The sequence below is a fragment of the Platalea leucorodia genome, assembly GCF_965183815.1.
Source record: "Platalea leucorodia genome assembly, chromosome: 2".
In the NCBI taxonomy this organism is placed as follows: Eukaryota; Metazoa; Chordata; class Aves; order Pelecaniformes; family Threskiornithidae; genus Platalea; species Platalea leucorodia.
This window is the reverse complement of record NC_138824.1, coordinates 116,336,745-116,356,498: the sequence shown is the minus strand read 5'-3', so window position 1 is coordinate 116,356,498 and position 19,754 is coordinate 116,336,745. Positions and strand designations below refer to the sequence as shown.

The window sequence follows — 19,754 nt, the reverse complement described above, 5'->3', positions numbered from 1 at the left end:
GATCTGTGTTAACAATAAACATCTGCATTCATTTGAGTTTTAGGTGATAATTAGCGATCAGGAAATGCCCTTCTGTTTTTTGGGGGGACACCTTTTGACCAAATGGGAATATTTATTTTCCTGAGAAAGAATAATCAGTACTTCCTGAAATACAGCTGCATGAGATACATAGTGATTTTAGGTGCCCATTTTTAGGCATTTCTGCAATTTTTTTATTGTAAAGTTTGATGTTGGGTTTTTAGTAACCACCTACAATAGGCTTCTAGAGGAATACTCTGATTTAAGATACAAGGATTCAAATATTCGGTGTATTTGTTATAGATGATTGCAGATGTTTTTAAGGAACTGCTTTTAATGAAATGTTATGAATTGCTTTTTGTGATATGCCATGATTATATTTGCATTCCCATCAATAAAACTTGAAATATACAACATGCCATGGTTTGTTTTTTTAACTTAAATATGTTCATTGATGGTCTTTACATCTCGGAGACTTTTGTTTTTCTGTTAGTTTCATTTGGAATTTGTTTGTCCATCTTCTAATGGAAATAGCACTGTATACTGTAAAAAATGGTATGTCTTTTGCCAAGCTTTTTTTTTTAATTGCACATATTTTTTTACATTTTCTAATAAACTAGACTGCTCTTCCAAATATTTAAGAATAATATGGTTGAAATTTATATTTTGAACACAAGGGACAGTTCACTAGTTTACTAGATCATTAATATGAAATGTGTCTTGTATTTCTGTTGTGTATAAAAACTGTTTTACTTTCAAGATTAATTTTTAATAAACATTCTGACTTCAAAGATGTACTATAGGTAACAAATTAAGCCAATGCTAAGAACTTTACTTTTGTCATGCCACCTCTTCCCCTTTAATCCGTCCTCACTTGCCCAAGAAACAAGCAGACTGGCATTGGGAATGCCAAAGACTGTATTTAACTGCGTGATCAGCTGATTCTTGTGGGAGATGTAATATGTAGGTCTTGAAAAAGCTCTCCCCCCCCCTTATTAGCACAGAAAACACACAAATGTTCTGTAAGCCTGCCTTCTAGGGCTCACTTAATAGAGGAATATTTGGAGCACAGGGACCTGCCTGAAATGGTAGAACACTTTCATGTACTTTCAGTTATTATCAAACAGTTAAAACTAGCTCCCCTGCTTTGCTAGAGGGAACTAAGTCTTACTGTAAAAAAAAAAAATCTTTCTTACAGGATGCTATAATTCTGACAGTTCAGTTTGTCATGGAAGTATTTATCTTTCATGTCTCTTTCTGTGACACCTTTGGCCTTCCGTCAACTCTGAATCTAAATATCTATACAAAATCAAATACGAAGGAGGAAAAATCGTACATAATTCTGAGATGTTTTTCTAACTCTGAATTGTGAGGCAGATAATTTTCTGGTTTACTTTGCATTGGATAATATGGTAACAAAAATAATACTTGCTGGAAACATCTTTTGCTGACTATAAGTATTTTGTAATTATTTTGCTTCACTTATATGGCTTATTTAAATGAAACATTTAAGCTGGCATTAATTTTTTTTCTACCAAAAAAATTTAAGTTCTTACATAAAATCTGTGTTTCTGACTTTCTTGAATAATCTGGACGTTGATGGCTTTCTGATTATTTTTGTTTGTTTATGTTGGACTATACAAAGTACTGTGTTTATCTTACGGATTGCCTTTACCATCATGGGAAGCTGTTTCAACCTACTGCTTTTTTCTTCCACCCACATATCTGAGGAAAGCACCCTGTTGTCTTTTACTTTTTGCTTTCTGATGTGGTTATAAGCTCTTTTTGAAAACAGCAGTTAGTTATGTCGATTAGTGCTCCCCTTCTTGGTTGTGTTGTTTTGTTTTGTTTTTCTCTTCAGCAGCTCTTTCTGTTCCTCTCCTACCAGGACACTGGGCTGGAGGGAGACCTGTGGGAAGGAGTGGGAATGGGGACAGTCCCGTTAGTGAAACGCTTGATTCTTCCCCCCTGCCCCCATTACTGCTTCAGCCATTACTTGTCTCTCACTTCTTGAATGTTTGTGATCATTCTGTGAACATAAAACTACCAGAGGGATGTCTGCATGTTGACTTCTCCTCCCCCCATGGTGTACAGGCATAGGTCCCTAACATACACAGTTGCTACAGGCTTGAGTTGCTCTAAAAATGTTGAATTTGGTACAAAGATCATATATTGCACAAAAGCCTCATTCATCTGTGCAAAAAGGCTTCTTTGGAGTTATTTTCTGAGGGCCCAGTGGCTGTCGTCTTCAATGCTGTTCTCCCATTATGTTTAGGATGTCAAAATAATTAAAGTAAGGAGTTCTGTGTGGATGCTCCAAGACAGTTTGCATATATGAGTTCATTGTGCCTTAAGAACAAAGCAGACAAGTTCCTTTGGAGGTTTAAATGAGACTTGCAGAATATTCCCTTTTTTTCCTCCATGTTACCATAAGTGTATGCGTTAAGTGGGAACATGAAAGGTGATAGAGTGACTGAAAGAGACTCTGGGAGACTTTGGTCTTTATTTCCCATACAATGTTATGTGCTGTTGCTTCTGTGCACTAAGCACACTGCTCTCCTACATATTTATTAATTTCCTCAAAATATGCCTGGTAATGCTTAAGACTATAGCATTTCCAGCTGTAAGGTGAGGCAGGCATTCTCACATATAAAGCATTGTCTTCTACATCTCTTCTTTACCAAGTGGGGGCTATCAGGTAAATGTGTGAATCCTAATTCCTTCTAGCCTTGCCTCTCTGGTACTCGGGACACGAGTCCATGGGAACTTTATGTGTTTAACCTGTAGCTACTTGCAGGTATGCTGAGAGTCTGCGTGGCCTGAAGACTCCTGGGCAATTTTCTGTTAAGCAAGTGCAGTTCTAAGTGTTAGGATGTGAATGTAATGGATCCTTCTTTTAATCTCAGCCCTCTAACTATAATATGCTTGGGGTTTTTTATTTACTCATAAGAAAGATAAGCTGGTGTGAAAGGCTAGACATAACAGCTTGGATGCACTGCTTAGTTGTTTACAGGAAGGCATTCTGATGTGGCAATATGTGGAATTGTAATGTTGCATTTCAGTGCTTCCTTAAAACAGCTGTGCAGCCCTCTGTCTCAGAAAGCAGCTCATCTCTTAGAAGCTCTAACTAGGAAATACCATTTTGTTAGTAATAAGAAATAAAATTAACAGTGATTCAAAATACTTGTCCTTAAAAGCAAACATTTCTTATGCCAAAAAATACAGCTTAATCTTAAAAGTTCTTTTTTTTTTTTTTTTTTTTTTTTTTTTTTTTTAAGTTTTACTTGTTTGGGAAATCACTTCCCTTATGATTAATTTCTGTCATACGTTTCTTTAATTCTTTCTGGCCTGCTTTATTTCTGTTTCACAGAAATCTTTACAAATCTTGCTCCTAAACTTTCTGGTCTACTCCTTTTAACTTTTGCAGAGTACTCTGCTAGTGAAACTTCGCAGCTTCCTTCCCTGTTGGTTAGGTTTTTTGGTTTGGGTTTTTTTGTTGTTGTTTTTTTGTTTTGTTTTGTTTTTGAGAAACAAAATAGATAATGAGAAGGTCACAGAAGACTGGAATAAAAAAGCAAAAAAGGGGACTACTGAGAAAAGACTTCCAACTCTCCTCTTTCAGAAAGGTCAGGAAAGTTTGCTTTGTAAAGGTTAACTTGATATGCCCTGATTTTTTTTTATTATTATTGCACAGCCCATACTTGACTGCTTAAATTCTAAAATGCACTGTTACTATGCAAAAGTAATATTATGTGTACTAGCTAATCAGAATTCAGGATTTACAATGCTGTCTTATAACAAATGCCAAGTGTTTTTAGTAGTATTCTGTAACCATACTTCAGTTCTGAGGCTCTAGCTCCTGTCACAGTAAGTTACATCATGAAAGCATCTGTGTTGGTGTGAACCAGCACTTCATAATTGATTTACCAGTGTTCAGTCAGTTGAATTGCTACTTAATTGGCTGAATATTTCTAGCCATATGAAGTTCTTGTTCTCAGAAGCACCATGCGTATGTGATAACATACTGTTCTCTTTCAGTGGATGTCAGGGTCTCGCCATGCGAATCAGCCATGTTTACTTTTTCCACTTTTCTGATGATAGCATGAAACCCACTCCCACTACTATTTTTCAAAATCGATTCTTGAAATGAAAGCCAGGCTGTTTATGTCTCTTGTCTACCATTAAATGACCTTAAGTTCATCTTCTGATAATTTGTAAAACATAATTGTGTTACAGTCATATTACTTGGGCACCAACTCACAAGGGAGTGTAAGTAATTCCTCTGTGAATTGGGGCACCTTTGAGGATCATGTTAACTTGTTTAGTAAAAGGAGCGTAAACTTAGGAACTTCATGTTAGGCAGTCTTTTTAAAAACAACTTTGTCTTTGGAGATCAGTAAGTAGATTGCAGGCCTAGCAAGATAGTTATTGGACCAAATTTAGTTTGCTGAGGAGTTGCCTAACAGTTCTCAGCAAAGGGAAGAAAAGACAGCAAAGAAAGGATGTAAGAAATCAAGGAGATTGGGATGTGTGAAAGAAGTTTGTCTGGGCTGCACTAGTCATGCTGATGCTAACATAAAGAAACCCAAGCCTCTTGAGGCTCAATGAAGTAACCATGATAAATGATTGAAGTGGGTGCTTGGCAATACAGGCTCCCTAGTAAGGAGAGCAGCCCCATCAAACTGCTTTTGTAGAGCAAGATAGTTGGTGCTGAGGACCTGATGTCCCCAGTCTGTGTGTTTCTGAGTTTTCTTCAGCCTGGCTGCTTTCTGGCCCTCCAGACTGACTGCCTCTTAGTTGCTGGAGCACATTGGGTGCACCCTGAGCCTTCCAGTGTAGTTTCATCCAAAAAGAATTCAGTTTGTGTACTCCCAGCCTACTTTGTGATGTAAGCAAAAACACTGTTAGTGAGGATGACCTTTAAAGTACCCTCATGACCTGAACTAACGCACTGGTGTAGGCATGCCTGTACAAACTTAAGAGGGAAACAATCCAAAAGTTTTAAAGCCATGGAGTTGAAACCATGTAAAAGACTAGCAGAACTTGGCAAGAGGTCTCCAGAGGTCAAGGTTCCCCAGGAATAATTCCAGTGAAATATCTAGCAAAAATACAAGTTTCTAGCACCGTCCAGTCAGAACTGGGAAAGTTTATTCCACTAATAAAGGATATAACCATTAGACAGGGATTAAGTGGTAACGCTTCCAATTTAGAGGAAATGGCATAATCTGAGCTGTGAAAAATAGGCAGTCACAAGTAAAAAAAGTTATTATCGGCTGTCAGGCATCATTGCTGTTCCTGGCATCATTTGTATTTATGGTCACACAGGTTTAAAGGTGTTGCCAGGGAAAAACTTTACAATACTTTTTTTTGACTTAAAATCTCACTCTGCAAGTAAATCTCTATCTTTTAATCTTATCCACCAACATTTATTAGCATAAACTGAACAGGAAAATAAGTGTCTAAAAATCAATGTAACAAGTAACAAATGGATTCAATGAACCAGAAAGTGTATGTTATTTTCAATGATAACAATATTCCAAGATTTTTTCATTGTTTACTTTAATATCAATGGATTACATGGAAGCAACTTGGTCCCAATTTAACATCCTTGTCTGTGACATGTGATTTTGTTGGCCAGTAGTTACAGTCTTGCTTTAGAGGAGTAAGGATGGATGAAGGGTTTCTTCTCAAGGGTAGAATGTTTCTGCTGGGAAAAGTGATGCTCTTCTCTTGTAATATTTCCCCCACCTTTTTAGGGGATCTTTTACATTCTTAAGGTAGTTTTCAAAGGGAAAGTGTTACTCTGTTTTGAGGTGCCTAGAACCCATGATAATTGTCTAGTTTTTAAGTCCTGTGCTGAGGTTTAAATGAAAAGCAAGTTAATGCTCTAAAAAATTTTTGGCAGTAGTTTCAAAGCAGGCTAATCCAATCTAGTGGTTAGAAAGTATTGCTGCGTATTGCTATTAAGGTGTTGAGCGTTGCTATTTCTTTAATTGGTACCATTATAGAATAAGAACAATAAATTTTATCTTGGAAAACAACTGCAGAATAGATGCTTCAGTGCTGACTTATCAATATCAGCATATGTACAGCCCTTTTTTGCTGTAGCATTACAGTTTCTGGAAATTAAAAGACATACATCCAAAATCAACTAGTTTAGGTTGTAGAAATATTTTTGAGTACCGAATTTCCTTTTCACCCATTTCATAACTGTGAAAGTACTACTTAGTTCTCTGTCTACTCTGATATGTCATGCAATGGTTCAAAAAAGGATAAAAAAAGAACTTTTGTGGGTTATAAGTGCCATGCTTTCATTGAGGTGTCTGTTCTGTCATCATGTCAGGTAATTCATTTTAATAAATAAGTCTTTGATTTATGCAAGATACAAAATATCTATGTGCTTTCTTCAAGGCTGTATCATTGCCTAAGTTGTTAGGTGAATGGCAGTTGATCTGATGTTGGCATCATACTAAATAAGAGCACTTCAATCAGTTCCTAATATAAAGAAAAGTTTACAGCTTTATTCAGGGAATTGATTTAATGACGAGATAATGTGAACCTTTCTTTTCAGCAGCAGTTCAGCACACCCTGAACAAAATTTGGAAAAACTGCTGTACATCTAATATTTATGAGCTACAGTAAGTGCATCTTATAAAATGCTATCTTCCATTGTAGGGAAACCCCTTTACTCTTATTACTCATATTTTATTGGACTAAAGCTATACATTGCATACAGAAAATATTTCTAAAGACCAACATCAGATAAAAAGACTGAATTTCAGGCTTATATCCCCATTAGCCACAGATTCCCTTATGATGGTGTTTACTTTGCTGAAAAAGCTTTTCTTCTCTGACTTCAATAACAATGAATGCTTGAGTGAGGAAACATGGATTATTATTGGTTTTGGGTATTAAGAGAAATCTTCTTTCCCCTACTAAAGGTTCTGTTGTTTTGGGCTTTAAAAAAAAATGGTGGAGGTCAGTTATGCTGTTACTTACCCAGCTAACTAGGCGTAGTCTGATTAACGCTCACTTGCATTCTTACAAACTTGGGCTTTAATATTTCTTTCTTACCCTGTTTCTGCATGCTATATGTACTGTTTACTGTTATGTGAAACTTGTATGCCAAGAATTAGATTCTGTTTTTCTGTTTGTTCTGTAATAAGATTGAAGTATTTCCTGCCTGTTTGGAATAACTTATGGATATAATTCGTATACATAAGAAAAGGTCTCTTTTTTTTTTTTTTTTTTTTTTTTTTTAATTTCTTTCTGGAAGCTTAAATGAAGTGGAGAGGAAAATAAGTTGTTCCATGAAACCAGATGGGATTCTGCAACATTTGCAGCCAAAAGCTTTTATGATCCTGTTTGGCTCAAATCCGTAAGAATTTGCTTGTTAGAGACTGGTGTACTTACAGTCATTTTCACGTACAGAATATTTTGCAGTGTATTTCTCTGGACGCTAAAGATGATTCTTCCTTTTGGTATATACTAATACACGTGCTCTCTATGAATGTGGTAAGGATCTACTTTTTTATATATATATTTTAATTTTCAAACATTTTGAATAATGTTTTAGAAAGGGCTCAGATCATTGGGTTAAAAAGTATTCTGTGTTGTGAAATCCACCAGGATAAACAAAGGGGTGGAATTGGTGCGTCTCTGACAGTGTCTTGCAGTCAGTGGTTTTGGAAGCCTTGAGGTCCAGGGCCTAGTTTTAAGAAATCTTTGAAACAGAACTGAAAAAGGCAAGTCTGCTGTCTAGAGGCTTAAGTTTACTGTACATAGGCTTGCACCACAATTCAAAACTGCTTAGTAATCTGCAAATTGAAAAATGTACTTTTATGTACATGCATAGAAATAGGGTAAGCCTTTAGTATATTAGTAGTTTGATTTGACATTTGGAAGTGTGTAGATTTGTACAGAAAGGTGTATATTCCTTTTTTAACTACAAATCTGATATTCAAAAGACATTCTAGATGGAAAAATGTTAAATGAGCTACAATGTACAAGTTGCTGCTTATCTATTTCATGGATTGCCTTTATTTGCATGTAAAACACCTCTTTGTGAAAGCTCTTGCATTCTTCTGGACACTGAATTATTTGTGCTGCTTTTTACCATACATACAACATATGTTAGAAGTTGGGTGAAATAAGCTTACTGAAGCACTTTGTTTAACCATCATTCCTCTAGTAAGGGTGGTGGTGAACAGACAGATTGGCTTAGCAAGGAAGCATAACCCAGAATAGGATGGTCTTACAGAGACCTCATTACATGAAATGCAGATTTTCTTGAGCTCTAGTTAGGGTAGGGTGTTTTGCAATGATTAGCATTGGTAAGAGCACAAGTGAGTTTCATCTTTGTATTCACACAAGTGTAATTGATATGAGGTGCTCTCAAAAATGTCTTGAAACCCTTCCAGACAAGCTGTGCTAATCAGCTGAAAGTTATCAATTCTGTTGGAATTAACAGAAGAGGACTTTGGTCCTCATCTAGAGGAGTTAGGTGCATACATACCACCACAGTATGAGGCTTCTGAATGCTTTTTACTCCATGCCCATGTGCAGTGAAAGTCTATTTTAAGAGGTTCTGTTGGTGTGTTGGTCATTTTTTATTTTGTTCTTTACGATTAGTTTTCCATTTGAGCACTTCTGCTACTGGGTAAATGTAAATGTCGCAAATTAGAGCGTGGAAAACAAATAGAAGAGGCCTTCCGAAAAATGAATTTAAAGATTTTAATTGCTACACTGAACTTTGGCCATAGGTGGCACAGTGTATAAATCTTATCCAAGAACCCAGTTACAGCTCTCAGTAACTGCAGTTAATGCCATGAGTAATTTCCAGCTGTCTTCTCCAGACATGAAGGCATTTGAACAATAGCAGCTGACCGTGTGGCTCTCATTTTTTTTCTTAAACCATTTTCAGTAAATCAAATGGAGGAACTGTCTGTTCACAGTTAAAGGATGAGGATTGCTGGAAGCCGTGCAGTGCCTGCTTTACAGCAGAAGGTCATAGCTGGATAGAAAATATGTCCTAGAAATCCTTGCTAACATGCTTCATCTGTGTAATAACGTATCCAAGACCCAAATCTTCAATTCTGTTGTTCGCCTTCATTTTAGAATAAGCATAGATTAGAGATTTTAAAGTCATCAGTATTTGTTTCAACATCTGGACAACTAAAAATGGCTAGGAAATATTACATGTGATGACTCCATTATGTGTATTTATTAATTCATGGTTTCATGCCACCTACTAGAAACCTTGCCATACTATATTATATACTGGAAAGGAAAAAAGATAGGTAAGGGACCATCCATTATTAAAATACTATTGCTATTTGTACCACATCTACCTGTAGACATGTTGTGTAAGAGCCTGGAAAACGGGATTGCCTATTAACAAGAAAAAGTAGCCAAGACAGACAAAATATTTTTATAGATAAATGCATTAGACATGTAGGAAACGGAAAACTGAACTAGGCTTTTGTTTAGCAGGGTTGTACCTCAAAACATAAGACCACTTCTTATTGTAGCTGTCCAACAATGCAAACTGTTTGAGAATGTTTTTTTCACTTAATAGTGCTAAAATATGCTTGCAGGGAAAATGTTTAGTTTGGTGGTTTTAAGACTACATTTCTCCCCTAGTTACGACTTTAACGTATCAGAAAAGTTCTAAAACTGGGTGTGAGAGGAGAGCTCTTCATAAACCAGTATGATGGAAACTTGCTTTCCTTTTTCGTATCCAAACTAAACAAAAGATTTGAGTCAAGATTTTAAAGACCCATAAAAGGGAGGAAATTCAGAAAGCACAATTGAAATTTCACCATCTGCTCACTCTAAAGCAGTAAGGAGAAAGGGGAGGTTTCCCCTGTGCATAACCATTACTGCAAGTCAGATTATAGAAAATTAGTGGATATGGAATAGGTACAGCACCCTCTTCTCTCTTACTTGAGATACTGATTGAAGTGGAACTCGGAGCAGGATGAACTACCAAAAAAAAACGTATTGAGAAGCCTCGGCTTGACATTTTCCTCTTCTGTGCCATTGTTTCCCTCTGCAACTGTGTTTTAATGGCTTCTCACTGCCTTGGGGGATGCAATATTACCTCGTATGGGCCACATGTGAGTACTCTAATCTGAGGCAGAAAGGAACCTGTTTTCCCCCCATCTGTTTTGGCTCGCATGTGTTGGTGCTGCTGTTAATGCTGACAGCTGTGTTAATATGCGAGGCCACCTGCTACATGGTAGATACTGCATCTTTGGGTAAAAGCCTAACTTTTCTCCCTTTGTGGAAGGTGTAGATGGCTAAAACTGGCTTCCTTGTTGGCAACTCTGCTGGCAGTTCCCATTTTATTATTTTAAATGTGTCAACGTTATTTACTGTTAAGTCATGTGGTACTCAATTACTCCAGGGTACACAAAAAGAAAGGGATTATCTAACCTCGGCCATGTTCATCTTTTGTACTGAAATAGTTTTACTACTTTGAGTAGCATTTATGTGCCTCCAGTAGAACTGCCATGTGGTACATTTCTGTATTTTCTGCTTTTAGATGCAGTGAAGAAAGGAGAAACAGATTTGAGCACAAAATGTTACTGTTTGGCATTAGCATTTCTGATTAGGTTGGCTCTTTGTTCTTGGCCAAGCACAGCCCTGGTAATGCTTCGTGCCGCACTGTGGTGCCCCTCCAGGCACCTCGCTGGTGGAGTGTGGACAGATTTTGGATGCAGCTAGGTGTTTTGACTGCCTCTGTCTCTGTGTGCAACCCACTCACCGTATTATACTTAACTACATTCTGAGGTGGTTATGAGGATTAATGAATGCTTAAACCCTTTGAAGATACTGGATGCTTTATAAATGCTAATTATTTTATTCAGTTTTGCTACAGCTTAGAGATTAGACCTTACTTAAGCAATAGGTAGGGAAGCTGTGAGATGTATGTGGCAAAGAAGAATTAAAAGTAATAAACAGTCATCGAGAGCCTGAGCCTCCCTGCAGCCTGTTTGTGCAGTCCCATTTAATTGCTTTTAATAAATTGCCACTTTTCTAATTTGATTTTGGAGACCTAATTACCTTTATTTTGAATGTCAGAGGCAGTGTCTCCTCTGTAATGTTCCATAGGGGCTGCTGTTACATTTCGTAGTTTTAACCCTGATTGCCATTTCCCTGAGAATGGTCAACTATGTGTAGGTACTCTCAAAATGTGGTTTCTTTTTTCTCTGTACTGTTCTGGAATGAAACATTTTGTATTTTTGTGCTAGGTTTGGGGCATCTGTTTCACTGAGAGAGTTGTCTTGTCTGGACACTGAAAACTAGGCAGGACCTTGTTGTGTAGTCAGTGCTGGTCCCCTGAATAAGGTTTGTGACTGGTAATTACACCATGTGAAAGCTACTTTTTGTAACCTGTGAAACAACCAGCTAGTCCCAACTCAGACTGACTGGTAAAGATTTAAGTACATGTCCAATATCCACCCCTGTCTCTGTTTGGAAAAGCCACATGAAAGCTGTGTGAGGCCTGGACAATATGAGGGGGAGCTGTCTGTGTGCTTCTGAAATATTTTGCTCATAGCATAGGCAGTGGAAAGTACACAGAAAAGTATTTAGTAATTTATTTCCAGGCTGTTTTATTGCTGCTGCTTTGCAGATGGGCCTAGAGTACCAGCTTCATGTCCGCCCCAAGTTGCAGCCGCAGCAGGCTGATAGTGTGGCACAGTGGTGAAGAAGACGGGCAAAGAGGCCTTGGCTACAGAGGTGAACGAATGGAGGTGAACAAATGGAGAAGGATCTTACAGAAAAAAAGTGAGCACTGGCACAGGTTGTCCAGAGAGACTGTGGAGTCTGCATCCTTGAAGATATGCAAAAGACATGGCCCTGGGCAACCTGCTCCAGCAGGCCCTTCCTGAGCAGGGGGTTGGACCAGGTGACCTTGCAAGGTCCCTTACAACCTCAGCCACTCTGTGGTTCTGTGAGATGGCACGATGCAAAAAGGAGCTGATAAAAAGCTGTGAGGTGTAGGCAGTCGCAAGGAACAGCAGAGATGCTCATCAAGATGAGAAAGAACAATGTGTGGTTCTCTGTTTAAAATCCTAACATCAAGGTTAGTCAATTTTAGCAGTAATTCTCACACAGAGAATCATTAAGGTTTTGTGCATCACTGCTATCTATAAAACAAGGATAATATTTGTCACTGGGTTGTTGCAATGGCCAGGTCATCTCTGTTGGTAGGGATAGTTTGATGTTAACTCTGAGGCCATAGTCCTCAGAGGCTGAAAAATGAAGGTTTTAGTATGAACAAAAACCTCCTTTCTAGGAAGAAATCTCTTCAAAAGGCAGGAAAACCTAAACCTGCTTCCTCCAAGTCACTTGTCACCAGCAAGGATGGCCTGAACTTGTTCCAAAGTGACGGAGGGAGGGGAGCGGTGAAACAGCCACGCTGCTGCTGCTGCGTACCTGTATTCGATGCAGATGTTTTACTGTGCTGGTGTTAACAGGCATATAGGTTACGTGGCAGCCAGACAGCGTGAAGCTAGTTACTGCCTTTGCCTTGACAAACACGGGTAGTATCTCAAAGCTGCCACAAGTTAAAAAACGTAGGCTCGTGTTGGTGTTTGCAGCCAGGAGGAGTTTAAATTCTCAAGGCTGTCTGTCCTTAGAGTTAACTTTCACTTCTTTGTGCCGCATGAACTTGAGAAAACAACCCGAAAGCCACCCGAACACCCCTCCTCGGGAGGAGGTGGCAGGCAGATGCGGCGGTACCTCCCTCTGCTGCCGTCGCTCTCCTCCCGCCACCCTGCGCTCTCTCCGGGGCGGCGGAGCCAGCCCTCGGCCCGCCTGCCGAAGGGAAGGGCGCTGCCGGGGCCCGCACAGGGGCGCAGCACCTTCTCCTGCCCCAGCCGCCCCCCGCGCCGCGCCGGAGCCGGCCTCCCGCTTTCGTCCTTGCCGCTCCTCGCACCCGCACCCCCCTTCCCGCCATCCGCCAACACCGGCCCGAGCGCCGCCGGCGGGAAGGGGCGGGCGGCGGCGGAGCGGCGGCTCCGCCCCGGGGGCGGAGGGAGGTGTTTGCCGCCGCTGCCGCCCGCCGCCGCGGGGACTCGGTGCCGGGCGGCTGCTGGCGGCGCCTCCCGTCCCGTCCCGTCCCGGACAGCGGCGGCGATGTCCGGCGGGGGCAGCCGGCGGCGGGCCGGCCCCTCCTGGCACAGCACCTTCTCCCGCTTCTTCGTCAGGAGCCCCCCCGGCGAGGGGGCGGCGGCGCCGGGGCGGCCGGCGGGCGCGAACAGGTACGTGGGGGACGGAACCGGACCGGTCGGGGGGGCCCGCTGCCGTCCTCTGCCCCGTCCCACCTGCCCCCGGCCGGGAGCGTCGCCAGCCGGCGGGGCGGGGGACGCGGGACCGTGCCGGCAGCCCCGGTCGGTGTTGCGACACCAGCGGGCGAGGGAGGGAGGGAGGAGGGAGAAGAAACGGGTGTGCTCGCTGCGCGGGGGGCCTGCCCGGAGGGGCCGGGGTTCTGGTGGGAGTTGGCCGGGCCGCTGGGTGAGCGCCGGCGCCCTGCACCCCGCTTTCCCCGGCCCCGCCAAGCTCAGCCGAACTCGGTCGAATGACGGAGTCCTGCCTGAAACAGGCGTTTGCTGTAAATAGCCGGGCGCCGGGACTCCTGCTGTGCCCTGGTCAGGGCGGTGCGGGTCGGCGGTGGGGCTGGCTCAGCCGCTTGTTCCCCGCGTTGCAGCCCCTTCCGTGGAAACTGAAAGCGGGGCAGAGCGCAGGGGTCTGTGAGGGGTTCGGGGTGTTTGTGTGTTGGGGTTTCTTTCTTTTCACTTTCTACACTCACAGTTTTCTTTTGGACTGGTGCAAATCAGATGTTAACACGATATAAATACTACTGATGTGTTTAAGTCTCAATGCAAAATTTGTGGTTTATGGAAACGTGGTTATTAATAAATATTTTTTTAGTGTAGGGAGACTTTACAAGATGAAGAGGTTCGGAAACTTCTTGTGTATTTGGTTCCTCTTCCTTTTTTCTTTTTTTTTTTTTTTTTTTTTTCCTGGTGGCTGATTTCTATGTGTACGTAGGAAAGAAGCACAGATAAAGTTTCCTTCTGTTTCTCATGCAGCCTTATTATTGGCCCTAGTTAATTAGGGTATTTTTGTGGTGAAAAGGTGCCAGCTGGCTAGGCCTTATTTCCTCAGGTGTAGTATTTATTTTTTGCTTTTAACATGTTGGTTTTAATCTTTGAGTCATACTGCATAGGTTTGTGTTTAAACCGGCAGATAAGTAAGTACAGTTTAATCAGATAGATAGTGGGTATCACAGTAGTTCTTTCAGTGAAAAACTTTAGGATCTTGCTCTGCGTATTCTCAGCAATCATGAAAAATAGCAGAGTGCATTGCTATCTTACAGTGACCACCTTAAACGGTCTCATAAATGCACCATGAAGATTTTTAACTTTGGGGGTTTTATTTACTGTAAGCGTTAGATGCATCAATACATCACCAAGGATCCACCGGCTTTTCATTAGCACAAAACATTGCTTTTTATTTCCTGAAAATAAAAAAAAAAAAAAACAGGAGCAAGGCTGCTGAATCAAGCGTATCTTTACAGTTGCTGGAGTAGTGTGGCTATTACGTCTGGCGGGGTGGTAAGATACAGGAGGAGGAAAAGGCTTGGGTCTGGCTGAGGACCTGAAGAGGCAATAGAAGAGGTTTCATCGGACTCCTCCTTGCCAGCTCTCTACAGCTGTGGTTCAGCATAAACAAAAAAGCATAGCGGTCGCCTTGGTGAGGAAGAGGGTGATGCTGGTTCAGTGGTTTGCGCGCTAAATAGCTTATCTGTAGGTAGCGCTCATGGTAGACCTGCTCCACTTAACTTGGGGCTGGAGTCTATTATCTTTATCTAAATCACAGTTTCATTTCCTGCAGCCAAGAGCCTTTCCTTTATTAGGAAGCCGGGATAGTCCACGTAGATATGAAAAGGCTCGGGCCTCTTGGCCTTGTTCTTGAACTCCTCACGCGGTTAGCTGGAGGGTTGTTGTAGCCGTGATTCCTCTCTGGAGTGGAAGCAAGCAAAAGCCCTCCCACTCTGAGGAGTCCAATTTGGTATGTTAAGGAGCTTTTTTTGTTGCGCTGGGTTGCAGCGTGGCACGTTAGTCAGGAATGCTGACGTTCTTGTATTTGGTTTCCACTGGCAGCTTTCTTCACAGATTAGCGTAATTGCATACATTAAATAGCGCTGGGCTGGGTTGGGATGAGTGCCGCAGGTTTCCTCTCGTCATGTTTATTTAGTGAGCTTGGCGGTGTAGAAAAATGGATCGCCGAACAAAGCGTGTGTGTGGGGAGGGGGAACCAAAGCTGCTTTGTATGTTTATTGTTAAGGTGTGGAGTGCGTGAGGCGAGTTGGGGAATACATCTTTTGGGGAGTGTTATGAGAAATGTATACACCAGGATGGTTAATTTCCCATTCAAACTACCAGTATGATGTATACTGGAACCAGATCAAATTTGAAATATATAGAAAGAAACTTTTGTATGGAGATACTTTACCTACTGTTGGGTTTCAAAAAAGCAGAATACCTAAGTAAAAAGGGGGTAGGAGAGGGAGCAGTATGTTATGCAGGGCCAAACACACTCCCAGTGCACCTGCACTGACCTCTAGAGACACGCACCATGCTTAATGCCTGTGCAGAACACGATGCTTTCCTAAATTTTAAAAACGTGCCGAAATGAGCCTGCATATGTCCAAAAGTCATTCTTCATCTGCTCCTGCAAGTTAGGCAACAGCGGCTGGATGGAAGCCCCCAGCTTTCCTTCCCCCAGCCCCATAGCTGCCCCTCAGCTCGGTGGGGTATGGAGCTCTCGCCCGCTCTTGCTCCAAGCACTGTGTTCAGACTTAACTTTAAAAAACCAAAACCCAAAACGCAAGCCTACTGTGGCCCTGGTTTAAAATAGGAGGAAAGGGAGGGGGGAATTACACTGTTAATCAGTGTCTTAGACTCTTCTGAGAACCTCATTTGACGAAGAGCTTATGTTAATAACTTTCCCTTACAGCAATTTGTAGCTCTGATGAACATGAGAATTGCTGGAGGCTTGCTTGCTTGTGGAAAAAATAACCCGTGCAGATCAGTTGCAAGTTTTGTGGCGGCAAAAAGCACAGCACATGCGTTAAGGGCTTATTTGGCTTTTACATAAAATGTAGACAAACGTGAGGTATCTCCCACCAAGTACTTGCCTGCATAAGTGTGTTCTTCAGATTTGGGGCTGCTTTGAACGAGGGCTTCGGTGCTTTTTATCCCAGTTCTTTATCATTAACTTCCATCAAAGGCAGTAATTACACTCTACTTGGCTATTTGCGATTTTCAATAATACAAAATTGATTATTTGTTAGCGCAGTGTTTGTCCTTAAGCAGTCTAAATCCCCAGGGTGAAAAAATCCCATTGAATTTTCACTATTCTAATAGGAGTCTGATTTTTTTTCTTTTTTTTTAAATACATGTTTCTTTAGTCCATCTGGATGAAGATACAGCTTTTACAGTGTAAGTCAATCCACTGCGGATTCTTCAGCAATATGCAGCTTCTGTGGCTGAGCAATTGTTGTGTTGCAAATGCATGTGACCTTTCAGGTCATGTTAGAAGCTGCCAAGGAGGTGTGACACTTTTCTCTGATTGCTTTAACCCAGAGCTACCACCAAAGTCTCCTTTAAACTATGGATGTATTTTATTAGTTATTCTGTATATTGTTTAGCAGCTTCATTTCAGGTTTATCCTTTCTCTCCAAGTGCTGTTGATTGGTGGGTCAAATAATTACCAGTGCAAGTGGGCCTTTGGTGGGTTTGTCCAGATATTTTGCATCACTGAAGTGTACCAGAGACATCAAACAGGGAAGAGCAACCTTTTATATGGTTTTAGAGGGCTTTCCCCCCCCCCCCCCCGAGCCAAGATTATTGTTCCGTTCGTCCATTAGTTTCTAACGAAGAGCCTTCAGAGATGGAAGAACTTTGTTTATTCTGCCTGAGGAGAGATTAGAGAGTCTCTTTCTTCCTCTGGGACTGCCAGTCATTGTTCCTGTTTACAAAGAACATGTATTTTTGTAGTTATAAAAACTGTGCATTTGGGGACCTCTGGGAATTGATTGACAGGGGAGTAACACATTTCAAACTTATTTCTGCTGAAGTTACTACCTCCTGGTTGGTTTTGATTCAGATACCATTAGCATCTTTGAAGAAATCCATTGTTTGCTGGAAAAATCAGTCTCTGCTTTCTAATAAAGAAACTTTTTCTATCAAAAGGCAGAGCAGGATTTTTTTGTGTTGTTGTTGTTAAAATTTAACTCATTTGTCAGTGTACGTCAGGGATGACAGGTTGTGGAACCAGCAAGGGGAATACTCCGACCATATAGAAGAATTCAAGTTAGACTTACCTAAGCAAGACGTATTATGAAAATTTTCTGTTCGTTTGTTAATTTGGTTTTTTTTGTTTCTTTTTGCTTCCTAGGTTTTTCTATTACGAGTTTTATTGCAGGATAATTCAAAATAGTAGCAAAGGCCCTGATTCAGCAGGGTACCAAAGTGCTTGCCTATAATTAAATAGGTAAATAGTTCTGTGCACTGTAGTGGCACTAGTTGTTTGATTAGAATTAGGCGCTTACCTAGATGTCTCATGGGGCTGAGACCAGAAGGAGCAAGCCCAGCAGCTGGCCGTGTACGTGTGAGACATTTCCTAAAGGAAATGTTACTAGAGTATTAATTATAATAGTAGCGCTCCTTGGAAGAAACAAAGCGATGTATTTTTTTTCCCACTATTTTAAATGTTAACAGCATTGTCTCCTTTCCAATTATTGGCATAAGTGCTGTAGGTAATACAAAAATATTTCCAGAACAGCTACAAGTCTATGGTTTTAAGGAACAGTTTTGCAAAGATGAAAACTCCTCAGTCTTCTCCTCTGGTGAACAAAAGGCTCATAGGTAAAAAAAAAAGCAAAATTCAGAAACATGTTGCTGTGGGCATTGTATCTCTGATTATTGAAACTTCTTAAAAGGATGGAAACTCAACTACTCCTTTTATTTTCTGAGAGGTTTTTGGATTTCATACAACTCAGTTAGTATATACTATTACACTTCTAGACAGTAGCACAGCACGCTGTTGCTTAGGCTTTCCAGGGGATATTAATACCTCTATTTTTCTGGTATTTTAATTTTAATTTCTAAAATAATTTTTATAAATTCTAACCACCTTTACAGTACCACCTTTGAAGACTTTTAAGATCAGAAACGTGGGTTTCCTTAGTCACTTCACTTTCTCATGTCAATTTTGCAACATGAAATATAATTTCTAATTGTGTTGTGTTAATGTGATTTCATGACTTGCCTTATTTTGAAATAGAGTCTTGGTTTTCTGAATGTCCCAGTGTTTTTTAAATGGCTAAAATATTTTACTGAAGGCAGTATATCTGCTTAAGCAGTTTGAAGGTCTTGGCATCTGAGTGTATGGATACTGTGGATCTGCGCTTCACCTATGGACAGTGTTGCATAGGGAAAAATGTAGGAGGAAGTATTTCTTGGGAGCATATGAAGAGCAAACGCAAAAAGAATTGCAGTGACAGCAGACTTTTTTTTTAATCATCAATTAAATCCTACTAATTTAGCCATCAAATTTATCTTGGTTGAACGGAAAGTGCATGCTTCCGACACAAAAGAGGGAACCTTGATAGTGACTGGAAAGTGTCTGTAGGGTACTTCCTAATGTGTATTTTGTGAGTAAAAAATGGGAGAACTGGAGAAGTATTTTCTTGTTTTGAACTGGTAGCCTTGTGTGCCTCTACCAAGAGTTTTCTACTCCAGCCTGACTAGAAGAGCTCGCTGCATTTTACTGGTGACATCAGTCTCTCTTGCTTATTTTTTCATGGGTGCTTCTTCTTAATGACATCTTTTAAAAATTATGTTATGCTCTGTTTATCAGGAGGACAGCAGTTGCTGCTGCTTTAAAGCTTTCCTGGATTATTATTTTTTAATATCTCCTATTTTCATGCGATTTGTAAGTACTATCGTTGATCCCCAACCCTGCAAACATGCCATTTGAAAACAGTTGTGTAATGGGCTGTCTATTCTCTATCAATTCAATAAATAGTTTATAAATCTGTTTCTGATATTATACGAAGTTTATGTGCTAGTGGCCAGTAACATATTTCTTTCATAAGAATGTTGGAAACTTTACCTAACCAATCAGACTGGCGAATATGGAGCAGATTCTACGTTAATGTTGGTTACTATGCTTGACATATGCTGGAAGAAAAACCTTGATGTAATCTGGTGTAATCCCACTGCCCAATATCAAAGTAGGCTCTACTCAAAAACATGTATATTTCTTTTCGCTAGCCTTTGTACGGCTGTTCAATTCCCTCACATGTAAAACCGATTAACTTATTCAGCAAGGGTGATCATGGGCCATCATACTTATTTCATTTAGTTCTAGCCTTTAAACTTAAAGGTACATGTTCAGTGTAAAGACATGGTTTTAAGTTCTTGCATTTTTCATGTCAATTTTCATTGTAAAATGTGGCATATCTGTGATTTTATAACATATTTATTTTCTGTGATATTTTTAGTTGCATTTTGAAAGAGAATTAAAAAAATCTCATTGTTTTATACTAGCACACTCTGTGTCACTCACATAGTCTATGTGACACAGCGCTGCTAATGCCGAACACGAAGCTGACCAAGCTTTGCTACACAAGCAAAGAACAGTATGTAAATAAG

At 40.5% G+C, this 19,754-nt stretch overlaps 1 protein-coding gene across 6 annotated transcripts in view; it reads left to right on the top strand.

Annotated features, from left to right (window-relative positions):
- The first annotated feature begins 13,123 nt into the window (after positions 1-13,123).
- CRYBG3 (crystallin beta-gamma domain containing 3) overlaps positions 13,124-19,754 on the top strand; it is a 95,331-nt gene continuing 88,700 nt past the window's right edge. For all 6 annotated transcript variants that reach the window (XR_014230895.1, XR_014230896.1, XR_014230897.1 and 3 more), the window contains exon 1: positions 13,124-13,289. Coding sequence is in view for 2 of the 6 variants with exons in the window: in XM_082338024.1 (XP_082194150.1) it covers positions 13,165-13,289 (125 nt within the window). In the remaining 4 variants the exon portion in view is untranslated. The remainder of the gene's footprint in view (positions 13,290-19,754) is intronic.